Source organism: Equus quagga, chromosome 15 (genome assembly GCF_021613505.1).
Source record: "Equus quagga isolate Etosha38 chromosome 15, UCLA_HA_Equagga_1.0, whole genome shotgun sequence".
In the NCBI taxonomy this organism is placed as follows: Eukaryota; Metazoa; Chordata; class Mammalia; order Perissodactyla; family Equidae; genus Equus; species Equus quagga.
The window spans coordinates 35,717,079-35,731,445 of NC_060281.1; the positions used below are offsets into that span (position 1 = coordinate 35,717,079).

At 38.8% G+C, this 14,367-nt stretch overlaps 1 protein-coding gene across 1 annotated transcript; it reads left to right on the forward strand.

Moving 5' to 3' along the window:
• Positions 1-5,533: 5,533 nt before the first annotated feature.
• Positions 5,534-6,487, forward strand: LOC124226051 (olfactory receptor 5V1). Its single transcript, XM_046638851.1, has one exon. The coding sequence runs from the start codon at positions 5,534-5,536 to the stop codon at positions 6,485-6,487; it is 954 nt and encodes a 317-aa protein (XP_046494807.1).
• The last annotated feature ends 7,880 nt before the right edge of the window (positions 6,488-14,367 follow it).

Below are 14,367 nucleotides of genomic sequence, written 5' to 3' on the forward strand. Positions count from 1 at the left end.
AAAAGGATGAACTCTAAATGGATTAAGAAACAAAACTTGAAATTTAAAAAACTATAAAGTTAATATAAAATATAAGAGAAAATATTTGTGACCTAGCAGTGAGGAAAAACTTCTTAAACAAACCTCAAAATGCACAACCTATAACCTGAGAAATTATGGATTTTATCATGACAAAATTAAGGATTTCTTTTCATTGAAAGACATAATAGATAAAGATGTGCAAAATTGCTAGTATTCCAAGTAATGCAAATTAAAACAATAATAAGCCACCATTTCACACCCATCAGATTGACAAAAATTAGAAAGCTAGATAATGGCAAGAAACTAAGAATTTGTACTGCTCAAGGAACCCTTGTGTGCTGCTGTGGATGGTACAGGTATACTTGGAGAAGATGGTAGAATTTTGAAGATCAACTTTGTGTAATTTCAATTTGCAGAAAGTTGGTTTTTCTTTGCTCTAACTTTAACATGCTTTTGGAGAAGTCCCGTCTGACTCTGAGGCACTTCAAGGTTAGGAGATAGTTTGAAAAATTTTAGCATTATCTTTAGCTTCCCAGAGTGGTATACTTTCCCATACATTATGATGGAGTGGATGATAGATTGTGGAATCACAGTCTGAAATCATCATGGTGGCATTAGGAATTAAACTATTTTGAATTTGGCTTGAGATCATGACGTGGATGTAGAGGGAGAGTGTTGGTGGTGATGGAGAAGTATTCTCCAAACATTTTTGTTCCTGAATCAATTTCATTAAAAATTTTTAGCACCCCCACATCAATACATTGCATGTCTTACAGGATGTTAAAATATTATGTCTCTCTTTTGGCTGAGATTTCAAAGGCTACTAGCAAGGTGCTAGTTCACCAAGTATGCACAACTTGCAAAGAAGTGGGTATTTAGAATATTGATTCAGTGGCTGAAGAGGATTTCTTTGGTGAGAACTAGTGTGCTACATAAGCTTCCTCCAACTCCAGAAGAAAATGAAGGTGTTTCCTGTTAACTGAGGCAGAGAGAAAAAAAGAGAACCAGTTAGAAAGCCTGATTCTAGTCTTGGAATTTCAGAGTCCAAAGACTGATATATACTGATGTGGAAGAGCAAAAAGGAACTAGAGGGCCAGCCCGTGGCCAAGTGGTTAAGTTCGAGCGCTCGGCTGCAGCGGCCCAGGGTTTTGCCGGTTCGGACCCTGGGCGCAGACACGGCACCTCTCGTCAGGCCACGTTGAGGCTGCGTCCCACAGGCCACAACTAGAAGGGCCTGCACTTAAGATATACAACTATGTACCAGGGGGGATTTGGGAAGATAAAGCAGACAAAAGAAAAAAAAAAAGATTGGCAACAGTTGTTAGCTCAGGTGCAAATCTTTTTAAAAAAAAGAAAGAAACTAGAGAACTACATTTCCTCTGATGATGGGGAAAGGATGCTAGATGTTTCTTATTGGTCAGATGTGGGCCAAAAGGTAGGAGTCCACCTGGAGCAGTTTTGATTTCACATGAGACTTCCTGAAGCAGAGCTATGATAGCCACAGAGCCACTGGAGGACAATGTGATGCTCAGGGCCTGAGGCAGGAATCAGAAGGAGAAAGTCTCAGGAGCTGTGCTCAGAAGTCCCAGAGGTGTGTCTGCAGGGCTTTTGAAAGAAGCCCACAAGATGTGAGGATCTTCTGCATCCATGGAGCATTATCTTGTCTACTCCAGTCCCATGCACTGACCTTCAGGGATTGAAGAGACTCCTGGCACTCAGGTACAAGACTCCTCAATCAGAGAAACTATCAGCATAGACTCTCCAGGGACAATTATCTGCCACTTCCTTGTGTTCATAAAGGCAGTCCCACATTAGGTTCTAAGAGTCTGAGTGGTAGTCTCTGTTCTTTTGGTATATTTTTGACCCCAGGTAAGTGAAGAAGTATTTTTTAATTGCTTAACCAAAGCTCCACTTCTCTTAGAGATATACTCTTCTATGCCTTGATTTTTGGATGTGGTACTAAGTGAGCAGGAAAGTGGAGTGTAATGACCTGAAAATTTCCAAGGGAGGCAGTAATCAAACTGTTTGTCCCATGCTTTGGGTGGCAGGAGTAGGCTGAGCATGTGTAAACCGAGAAGTTCTGTTATTTCGGGTAATTTCAGTATCACTCAGAATGGCTCTCTACTGGCTTACTGGTTCTTTATTAAATAAAGGACAATATCTTTATTCAATAAAAAAGAGAAGAGACTAAAATGGCGTCGGATTGCAGAGAATAGTATCAGAAACACCTTTTGTGTGACTTTCTCACAAGAACCAGTCTTTCGTGTCAATATTTGTATATTAGTTATTTTTTGTTGAGCTCTTGCTATGCTCACTTATTTCACATGCTTGCTATGTGATTTTCATAGTTATAAGTAAGGGATTGGATAATATACTTTTGAGGATCCTTGCAACTTAAAGAGTCTGCTTTTCTAAGGTATCTTCCCTTTTTTAATGTATTTTTTGGTGGGGAAGATTGGCCATGAGCTAACATCTGTGCCACTCTTCCTCTATTTTGTGTGTGGGATGCTGGCACAGCACGGCTTGATGAGTAGTGTGTAGGTCCACACCCGGGATCCGAACATGTGAACCCTGGGCTGCCAAAGCAGAGCATGCGAACTTAACCACTTATGCCACCAGGCTGGCCTTCTAAGGTCTCTTTTTTGAGAACACTCTTTAATAAAGAAGCATTGGGTCCCTTAGAAGGAAGTGAAGAAGTCAAGACTAAGAGCTTGGAAAGCAAATTTTCTTATGAATTTTCTGCAAGCCTTTTCTTATGGATTCTTTGCAGCCATTTTGGAGATTTTCCTATGAGGCGAACCTCTGTGTGAAATAGCTGTGCTGTATATGGCAAATTATGGCCCATAGTCTATTGTGTGCTAGGTCCAGTCTATGTCTGTGAGAGGTGGCCATCATATGCAGAATACTTTGTGTATCATGTGGGGGATATCGTTCCAGATGTGGAGATAGAAGAATTTTTTCACCACTTGTTACCTGTGTGAACTTGTGAGTCAGTTATCTTCTGTAACTTTTAGTTTCTTTAACTATAACTCATATAATTGTTATGAGAAAAAATTAACATGCCAGATGTGAACTTTTTTCTAAGTTCTACAGTGTTATGGATATGTAATGATGGGAAGAAATCCAAGTTTTCTTCTTGGGAAGTTCTGCTATAGTACCTGACGTTCCAGCAGTAGTGATCCATTACTGAATGTTAAACTTTGCATCCCCAGGTAATCTATTAAGAAATACATTAGTGAGCCGGCCTCATGGCTAAGTGGTTAAGTTCATGTGCTCCACTTCAGTGGCCCAGGGTTCACCAGTTCAGATCCCCAGCAGAGACCTACACACTGCTCATCAAGCCATGCTGTGGCAGCATCTCACATAGAAGAACTAGAATGACTTACAGCTAGGATATGCAACTATATACTGGGACTTTGGGGAGAAGAAAAAAAAGAGGAAGATTGGCAACAGATGTTAGCTCAGGGCCAATCTTCCTCAGGAAAAAAAAAAAAAGAGAGAGATTACTGAGACAAGTTAAGTATTCTCAAGGATTTATGGCCAAATAGGTGCTATAAATCACACAAATAAATATGCTGTGTGTTAAGTATCACAATTGTGATCTAAACTAAGGCATGTAGAGTTTCCAGGAAGGGAGAGGCATCATTTTTCAATTGAAGGGAAAGTGGCATTTAAAGCTGAACTTTGAAAAAATGAAGATTGGCAGATAGTAATGGAGGCAGAACAAAAGACATCCAGGTTGACTGGATATGAAAGACTAAAACTAAAGGGCATATTCCGAAAAAAAAAAAAAGTATTTTTATTTCAAGGCTATTAACCCTCAGAGGAGTCACTTACCAATTGTTTATATCATTTCAATTGGTCACCACATGACAGCTTACCTAACAATTTGGAAACACAGGAAAGGCGTGTTTTGAAGTGAGGAGGAGTAATTATGGGGCAGAGAAGACTTGGGAGGAATCTTAGGCGACAAAACAAAAGCATGAGGAAATCCCTGGGAGAAAGTGGTTCTTTCTCTGAATGTGTAAGAGACACTGAGAAAGGAGGCAGGGGCTGCTGAACCAAGTGTTTCCTCCTTCACTGTTTGAGAACTGGGCTGCTGATCCCATTTCATATTGACCTGTGTTTGTATGGGAAGTCAGTTCTCAGAAGGATAACTTCTCATGAGGAACAGTCTGGCAAGAAAATTGGGGCCCCTTGTATTCACAACAGCTCTTCTGACAACAGTACTATCCGCTATCTTTCATACACTGGGATTCAGTGCTTCCCTGGATTCCTTCCTACTTGTATTTTGCCCCTTTTCAGTTTTCTTTTCCAGCTTCTCTATCCAGCAAATTAGTTCTGGAAGTCATGAAAATGTTTCATTCCATGCTTCCTCTTTCTTACTCTGTGATCTCCCATCTATATGAATTACCCTCCAAATGCTGATGTTTTACAAGCTTATATCCCAAGTTCATGCCTCTCCTCTCAGATGTTACAAATTTGTATTTTTGAGTCCATACCATTCCTTTCAGGTCAAAATGCCAAATGTTTATTTGACATATTTTGTTGGATATCACAAAGACACCTCAAATTCAACATGGCCAGTACTGAACTTTTGATCTCCCCCTGGATATCAATTTCTTCCAGCTTTCCCTATTTTAGTCAATGACTCCATCAACCATCTAATTATTCAAACCTGCAATCTACATCAGCACAGTGTACTCGTTAAGGCCACAAGTTGAAATGTAAAACTTGATATCACCATTTCTGTATAATTTTAGACAAATTATTTACTTTCTCTGAAATTCATTTAAAATTTTTTTACTTGTAATATGGGCATGATACACCTATTTCATAGTTTTTTGTTTTTTGGGGTTTTGTTTGGTGTGAGAATTGGATAAGGCTTGTAAAATGGGTATTTCATAATAATCATTCAATATATGTCAGTTATGATTAATATTTTTAATTCATCCCTCCTCCTCACTTCATACCAAAATGGTAAAGATTATATCTCCTAATATCTTTCAAATGCCTCCACTGTTTTCTAATCCAATTCTCATTACTCTATTCTAAAGTACTGTTGCCTCTTGTCTGGACAACTGAAATGGTGAACTCAGTGGACTGAGGAAGCCAAAGATTCTTCTACAAACCATATTCTGCAACAGACATTCACACCTCACCAAGAAAATGCAGGTGGATCTGACCCAGCCATTATTAAGACAGGACTCTTAGAGCAAATGGTGCCCTTCTGTGGCTTTCTTTCTAATTAAATGCTGTCTGTGCTGCATATTTTAGAGATTTTATTGACAAATGAAATATTGGATATACTTAGTCTGTGTTTGGTGACAGATGTGAGCTCTGATATACGAAGGGAAGCTGCTTCTTTGGGTTGGAATCTGACATAGATGGTGATGATTTTTATTTGGAACACTTTTGTTCCCTTGTTTTGCAGACCATCACTATCGCAGCATATGATTCTTGTCATCTGTTCTTCTTTTTGCCCAGTTTCCAAAAGGAAACTAGGAACATCATGGAAGGAAAGAATCAAACAGTTCTGTCAGAATTCATCATTTTGGGATTTTCCAACCTAAGTGAATTGCAGTTTTTACTATTCACCATCTTCTTTTTAACTTATCTGTGTACTTTGGGAGGAAATACATTCATTATTTTGGTGACCATGGCTGATCCACATTTACACACACCCATGTATCATTTTCTAGGGAATTTGGCCTTTCTTGACATCTGTTACACCACCACCAATGTCCCCCAGATGATGGTGCATCTTGTATCAAAGAAGAAAAGCATTTCCTTCGGGGGATGTGTGGCTCAACTTTTTGCATTCATTTTCTTTGTGGGATCAGAATGTCTCCTCCTGGCAGCCATGGCGTATGATCATTACATTGCAATCTGTAAGCCCTTAAGGTATTCAGTTATTATGAACAAGGTCCTGTATAGCCAGTTAGCAGCCTCTTGCTGGACTGGTGGTTTCCTCAATTCAGTGGTGCACACAGTACTGACATTCCGCCTGCCCTTCTGTGGAAACAACCAGATTAATTATTTCTTCTGTGACATTCCTCCTTTGCTGATCTTGTCTTGTGGGGACACTTCTGTCAATGAACTGGCATTGCTCTCCATTGGAGTCTTCATTGGTTGGATTCCTTTTCTGTGTATTGTCCTTTCCTACCTTTACATAATCTCTGCCATCTTGAGGATCCGCTCCTCGGAGGGGAGACGCAAAGCATTTTCTACATGTGCCTCCCACCTGATCATTGTCCTTCTCTATTATGGCAGCGCCCTTTTCACATACGTACGGCCAATCTCAGCTTACTCATTGGAAAAAGACAGACTAATCTCAGTATTATATAGTGTCGTTACTCCAATGCTAAACCCTATAATATACACTTTGAGGAATAAGGACATAAGAGAAGCTGTGAAAGCTGTGGGGAGAAAGTGGCAGCCACCAATTCCTTCTTTTAATATGTAACCTTTACTTATCTGCAGTCAGTAATCTTATATTAGAAAATTAATTTTTTCGTCACTCAACTGTTTCCTGTGGCACTCAATTTACAAACTGATTGCAATATTGGGACAGATATCAAAAAGGTGGTATACTCAACCCTAGTGCACATATCCTTGAGCTTTTGTTAGTCCTGTGCACAAGACATTGATGATACTCTTTTTAGATATGTTCTTCTTATTGATACTGTCTGTTCCTGAATCCTCCATCCAAAAGACAATGTCCCTGTTTCATGCAATATGTGTTTGATGGACATAATTTCTTGATACTTTCCTTCCTTCTTTATATTACTCCCCATACATTGAGGAATATGGAAGACTTTTTCCCCATGCTCCTCATGTATGTTTGTTATATTTCTCTTATTACTTAAGTCATGCTTTTGGCTTTTCTTTCTTTCTTAGGTTCCTTTTAACGGAACATAATCACCAATAGGCTAGGTTCACATTATGCTGATTTTGACAGAGCTATGTGAATCACGATGAAATGATATTTTATCTCCAGATCTGTTGGCAATTAGATTTAGTTTTGTCACCTGCTGCATGGTTCAATGCCAATTTATCTTCACATTGGAAAGAATAGTAAGAGAGTCACAGCTTCTCAATCTCAATTATATTTCTTACTCTGTCTAAAAGGTGGAATGTCCTAAAGGAATTTTTCTAGAAATAAGTCCACGTGACAGATTACTATTTTTTCTAAAAATTTAAAACACACAGAATCAGAGAAAAATGTGCAGAAAAATAATTAAGTTTTGGGGGGGTAAAAATTCTTTGTTACATGGTAACTAAATTTAGAAAAGAGAGTAGGAATTACAGATATAAAAGCAAAGGTACTAAATTACTGCTTTCTATATGCTATTACCACGTAAGGGACAAATATGAAGATAAAACAAATGGGCAAGAAGACAAAGTGGTAGAAGAGAGAAAGAAATATAGAAAAGGGAGAGAAAATTTGAAAGATAAATCTGGAGGCTTAGAGATGCAAATAAAGGAAAATAACACTCAACGTAATAATCTAAGATATTGACAGATAGACAAAAAGGAAAAGGTTTACAGATGGAGGAGACAAGCTGTGTAGCATCTTTCCTCCCAACTCTCTCAGGATCTTCTTCTCAGACCTATAAAGGCCTCTGTAGCTTAAGTCTTAATTTTTTTTTCATTTCTGTCCTTTTGCCATAGTGTTCCAACAGAGTGCCTTGTCTTACTTCCGTCCTGTTCTAATGTACCATGCACATCACTTATGGGTTAACTTTCCTAAGATAGTGCTGTGTCCAGTCTTCTGTCCTGTGTTTAAAGAGGCCTCCACTGGTTTACATATTCCCACCTACCCATAATTGTTTGTAATCAGTGTATTCAATATTCTAAGTACTGCCTGTCTCATAATCTTATCTCCTTTAGAAATCCTAAAAACACCTTCCCCATATAGGGCTTGATTTTGTCTTAACTCCATCCCATCACTATAGCCATTTTCTTAATTTGGAATTCATACTCTAACAATTATTTCATCAAAATGCTCTTCATTTTTTATAGTCTCATTCAAAATCTACTTTCTCCTCTCATTATTCCAACTGGAAATGTTTTATCTTCCTTCTTAAGTCACATGGTACTACCCGAAATGCTGTTCTGGGGGGTAGTAGTTCTCCATAGCCCCTAGTGTGATGTTTCATTCACTGTAGGGCATTAGTCTAGGATATTATGTTTGTGGAATAGATAAATGAAGTAAAGAGAAGGGAGAGTGTGATTTAGCTGGTTAAAAAGTTTAAGTTTAAGTAAACTTTTATAGTCACAATTGCTGATTACTTGAACAGACAATTTTGGTCTTTTTGTGTCAGCACGTATTTCTCATCAAATATTTCAAAAGTGCAGAAAAGCCAGGGTTCATTCTTTGACCATATGCTCTTCTATCTCAATGTGGTCTATCTCTTTAATCTTCTTTCTTTCTTTCCTTATTTTTTATTTATCTCAATAATGCCATTCTTTTTAACATTTCTTATTTATTTATTACTAAAAAACTTGTATTGTGGTAAGAACACTTAACATGAAACCTATTCTCTTAAATGTTTAAGTGCACAATACAGTGTGTGGAGAATTGTTCAAATGGTAGGAAGTTTCAGTTATGCAAGATGATGTGGAGCTCTGCTGTAGAACACTGTGCCTATACTTAATGTTACTTTTATGCTTTAAATATTAACCCTATGCCACTGACTCTCACTTTGTAAATGTACAGCGTGTATTTCTATCCTAAATGCAGTCAAGTCTCGTAAGCCTAAATGTTGTTTTAATCCAAACTCATCATCCTTTGGTCAAAATCAATTTCCATATTTTTTTAAATCAATGGTGCTACAATTCTCATATACCGTTTCTATCTTATTAGTTTTCTTCCCTTCCTGATGTGATTCCAGTGATTAGTTCAGAGCTCTGAATGAAGATAGCATTTTGTTAAAGCTATAGCTGTTGACTTTCAATGTACTAAAGAAAATAAGTAAATTAATATTAAAAAGTAGAAAAGTAAAATACACATAAAAAAACCTAGGGAAGTGAACTCCAAAACAAATATGCTAGCATACCACTAGAGAGAGTCATAGACAATTTGAGTTGTTTCTTCTCAGAATAGGAAGGACAGTAAGAACTGTGGAGAGTGAGAATGAAGATGGAGGAAAGAGAGCCAATAATAATGATGTCATACACCTGAGAAAGTGGGAGCACCTACAACAGGGAGCTCAGGTGTGGGGGCTCACTTCAGTGACAGGAATGAAGGAGGAAATGACACGTGCACCTGTGGATTTGGAGACTAAATACTGATGGAGTTCGGGGGCCGGCCCCGTGGCCTACTGGTTAAGTTCGTGCACTCTCCTTTGGCGGCCTAGGGTTTCGCCGTTTTGGATCCTGGGCACTGACATGGCACCACTCATCAGGCCATGCTGAGGTGGCATCCCACATGCCACAACTGGAAGGACCCACAACTAAAATTTACACAACTATGTACCGGAGGGATTTGGGGAGAAAAAGGAAAAATAAAATTTAAAAAAGAAACAAAACTGATGGAGTTCAGAATTGATGGTTTGTTTTACTTTGTAATGTCAGAAAAAGAAAATAATTACAATTTTTTTTCCTGTAATGTACTATTACTTTTTAATTGAGATTTAATAGTTAAACAATAAAATACACAAAATGTAAGTGCACATTTAGACAAAATTTGACTCATATTGTCTACTGACCCTAATATAGACATAAATTGCATTCATCACTCCAGAAAATTTCCTCCATGCCCTGTTCCAATCAGTTCTTCTACCCCAGCCAGAAACAACCACTCCTCACATTTATTTCATCCTAGCTTAATTTTGTCTCTTCTAGAGTCTCGTATAAGTAGAATCATACAGTATGTACTATTTTGTGCTTAGTTTCTTTCGATCAACATAATGCTTTGTGATTCTCCCATGTTTTTGAGCATATCAGTAATTCATTCTTTTTTATTGCTTTTCCATTGTATGAAATTACTGTAATTTATCTTTTCAATAGTTGATAGACATTTGGGCTGTTTATAGTTTTGGACTATACAAGTAAAGCTTTTATGGAAATTATTGTATAAGTCCCTTGACAGATACGTGTTCATTTTTCTTAGATAAATAACTAAAGGTAGAATGATTGAGTCATAGGGTAAGTATATACATAAAACTTTGTTAGAAAAAGGCAATGAATTTTCCAAAGTAATTATTTTATTTTATTCTCTCACTAGCAGTATGTGAGTTCCAATTGTTCCATGTCCTTGCCAACACTCTTGATATTGTCAATTATTTTTAAAGCAACAAAAGGGATTTATTGACTTACGTAACGGAAATCCAAAGGAGATGGAATTCAAGCATGGTTCCATCAGGGCTCTGGCCATTTGTTTGTGATTCTTTTGGATGTGCTCCCATCTGAGGGGCTTCAGCCTCAGGTTATCTTCCAGCAGCATCCAAGGTTGCAGGCCTCCTTCTTTATCCAGGGATAACTTAGATCCCTCCCTGTCTTCCATTTCACAAGCATTGTAAAAAAGGTCTTGAGCTTTGTCTGACTTGGCCTTACTTCAGCCAGTTCTGCCTCTTGGAGTGTCTGATTCTAAATGGCTGGTTAAGGAAACCAAACAGATGGAGTTGATGAGCAATTCTAAGTGGCATGTGGGCCCCAGGGCTTACTGGAGTCAGGAGGAGTCTACGCCAAATTGTTGGAAGAGGTAATTGTGAGTATGTGACCACTGATTGATCCATGAGCCAGACCTGGGCAATCAGAGACCCTTCACCGCCTCCCCTGTCCTTGGACTGTACATTCTGCCTGCTGTTCTCACAGTGGGAGCCATTTTCAATGCTGCAGGCTTGAGAGAGCAATGTGTTGTTGAGACCATCTGAATGCTACATGTGATTGAACTCAGTTAAGGCCTCCATAAACTTTTAAGATTCTGGCAGGCAGGTATGGAGGTCTACTTGTTTTGCAGCTGCCCAAGACAAACCGTGTTAAGTAAGCTCCCTTGCTTATTAAAACTGCTGCCTACCAATCTGGAATAGTCTGCCTATTTCTTTGGTCTCTCCTTGCCCTCCATGTATGGGGGCCAGTGTCAGATTTCACCCATAGAACTTCCAAGTTTGTAAACCAACACAAGTGATCTCTGCTCTGACTTGCTAGTATCTGATTTTACCAAATAATATAATCACCTTGGCAGCAGGACACTGGAACTGGGATACCCACGCCTGGTACTTCAGACTTCAATATCATATGTGGGTCTGTTTGAAGACCCACGAGGGGCCCAGGACTCAGATTTTGGAGGCTTCACTATGCATCATGGCAAACACATTGGAATGTGGCCACATTCCACATTCAATAAAGGGAAAAAATGATGAAAGAAGAGTGGTGCTCAATTGCAATTGAGTAGGTGATAATGCTATTGTTTGTAAACATTTAGTTTCTTGATTTTGCTGTTTGCTTTTCATTTTAGGAGTCAATATATTTTCTTGGGCTCTTGCAAAGCTCATAGGCACTGGGCCTGGGCCTGTTGTGTCTAATGGAGTAACCAGCCCAGTTGAGTCCAGGGATGGTGATTAGCACATGTGCCCCTAAAAGAATACCAGGCCTGAAGCCAGACTTGTGGAAGCTGGTCCTAGTTCTGCCTTTAACTAGTTGAGTGACCTTGGGCAAGGTACAAACCTCTCTGGGCCTTCATGTGGTCATTCATCAATTGGAGACAAGGGTAGCAACATTTGTTCCCTGTGTACTTCCCTGAAGGAGCATTTCTTCCAGTTGATGAGAGAAGAGAGGACTAATTGTGTCTTGCTATAGAGCCAAGTAAACCCAATTCCTTTTGGATCCATTCAATACACAATTGTTGACTGCTTACCCAAAGCCAAGCTCCCAGTGAAGCTTTGAAGAGGTGGAGCTTGCCAAGCCAGAGCTTCTGCATTCATAGTGGTCCAGGCAGACAGACTTGAAGTCAGCAGAGATGTATGGTAAGGGTTCAGTGGGATTCAGGGAACTAGGCTGAGAGACAGAGAACCATGGAAGAGCTAAACAATGGAAATCCCCTTTCCTTGCAGAGGAGAGTAAAATACCCAAACCAAGTAAATTCAACAATGATTTGGGGAGAAGCCTGAGGGGTACAGAGGTGAAAGTCAATTTTTTAATTTAAGAAATTTTGATGGGTGTGTCTAAGGTAGTTTTAATTTATATTTCTAAGGCGGCTGATGATGTTGAGCATCTTCTATGGACTTATTGGCCATTTCCATTTCTTCTTTGGTGAAATGTCTTTTCAAATTTTTCCTGTCTTAATTAGGTCTTTTTTCTTTTTAGCATTACAGTTTAGAAATCTAAAAATATATTTTGGGTACAAGTTCATCACGTTATATTTTTATTTTTATCTGGTTTGTAGTATTTCTTTCCATTTTCTTTAGCGTCTTTTAAAAAGCAAAAATGCTTACTTTTGATGTATTCCAATCAATCAGTATATTTTTTCCTTAACTCTTAGTTCTCTTGGGTTTTGTGCCCTAAGAAATCCTTGCTTACTATACAGTTCACAGAGGTGCTTCCCTTAGGCTTTTATATTTAGGCCTACTATGCAACTCAAATACATTTTTGATATAATGTAGAGATTCTTTTTTTCTGAAAAGATAACCATGTTGTATGGTGTTAGCACAGCACAGTTTGTTGAAAAGTTTATCCTTTTCACCTTGAATTATCTTGACACCTTGGTAAAAAATTAATTGACCACATATATTTTGTTCTATCTGGATGTTTTATGTTGTTCTGTGTAAGCCTAATCAGCCAAAGACTACCAGGAGTAACTTGTAGTCTGAAAAAAATCAGATCTACTGATTTGCAGTGAGAGAAGGCACTCCAGAGCACATGTCGTACTTGGCAGCAGAAGGGAAGGAAGCACCATATGTAAGATCTGGTTTCCAGCTGAAGAATTCTGAGGAGAGTCTAAGAGATGCTGGGATCAGTTCTGGGTTGGTTGCTGTTCTTGACAGGGGTTAGGAGAAGCAGAGTTAACTAGAGATCAGATGGCGTCACGAGGGGAGGCCAGTTTAGCTATTAGGTATCCCTAGTAAGAGACGGTGTAGTAAGTCTAGTCTGGGGATGTTACTGATAACAAAGCAGCAGTCACTCAAAGTGCTACTGTGTGCCCTTGTTAACCTGCAGTTGCTTTATGTGTCTGTCCTGCCAGCATGAATAACGGCGCGGCTGCTTTTTGCTTAATGATTCAAGCTGATTTTCACTCTTTCTTTCCCAGACAAGTTTTTATTTTTTTGGTTCCATGGTCCATGCATCTACTGACACCACACTGTCAGGCTTACTGTAGCTCTATAGTGAGTCTTGAGTAAAGTCGTTCAAATATTCAATTTTGTTCTTTTTCAAAAATGTTTTGGTTATTCTAAGTTCCTTTGCATTTACAAATAAATGTTAGAATCACTTTGTCAATTTCTACTGGAAAGACTGCTGAGATTTTTATAAAGATTACATTGAAAGTATAGATCAATTCATGGAGAATTTACATAGATCAGTATTTCCCAGTCTTCTAAAATTACTCTCCTTCTAAGGATCCTTTTGGATTTTTTTTTCTAATCATCCCACCCCCATGAAATTTTAATAGCTCAGATAAGCTCTATATATGTTTATGGACTGTGGCCTTTGGAGGGATATGAATCATTGTAATATCTAAGACTTTTTGTACCCCAAGAACCAATTTTCAACCCCTTGGGAGCAACATCACCTCAGTTGAGAATACATAATGTAAATTAATATACTCTATCTCTCGGGTCATCTGCGCCCTTTAAATTTCTCTCAGCAAAGCTTTTGCAGTGTTCTTCAGATCTGTGCCACTGACTGTCCCACTCAGTACTCAGTGTGGGAACTGAAAGTTTCGTTCTCACAATTTTTGCTGTGCTATTCCGTATCAGATCCATACATGTGAAACTTATTATTTCTCTTTTCTATCCCTGGTAATATTTGGTTCTGTCAGGACCCTTTTTAGTCCTCTGGCTAGAAAACGAGTGGGCTAGTTACCCTTCTCTGTCATGAACTTTCTCAATTGCACTCAGTGTGAGGACAAGCAGCCGGCAGAAAAACAGAGACAAAAAATCAATGGGGTTGGTTTCACTGTCATGGAAGTACAGCTCCAGAGAATGGAGAGGTAGCTTCCCCTCCATCAGAGATTGCACTCTAAAGGAAACTCTTCTGTTCCCACTGCTGCCACTGTCAATGATGCTACAGAATGGGCAGGGCATGAAAAAGAAAAAGAAAAAAAGGGAGAAAAGAGAAAAAAAAAGGGTTTGATCTGTAACATGAGCTTTTACGTGGGTCTCCAGCCTGCCCGCCCACCCTGCA

Excerpts from the sequence above, each read along its gene's own strand:
- LOC124226051 (XM_046638851.1), top strand. The coding sequence starts at position 5,534 with ATGGAAGGAAAGAATCAAACAGTTCTGTCAGAATTCATCATTTTGGGA.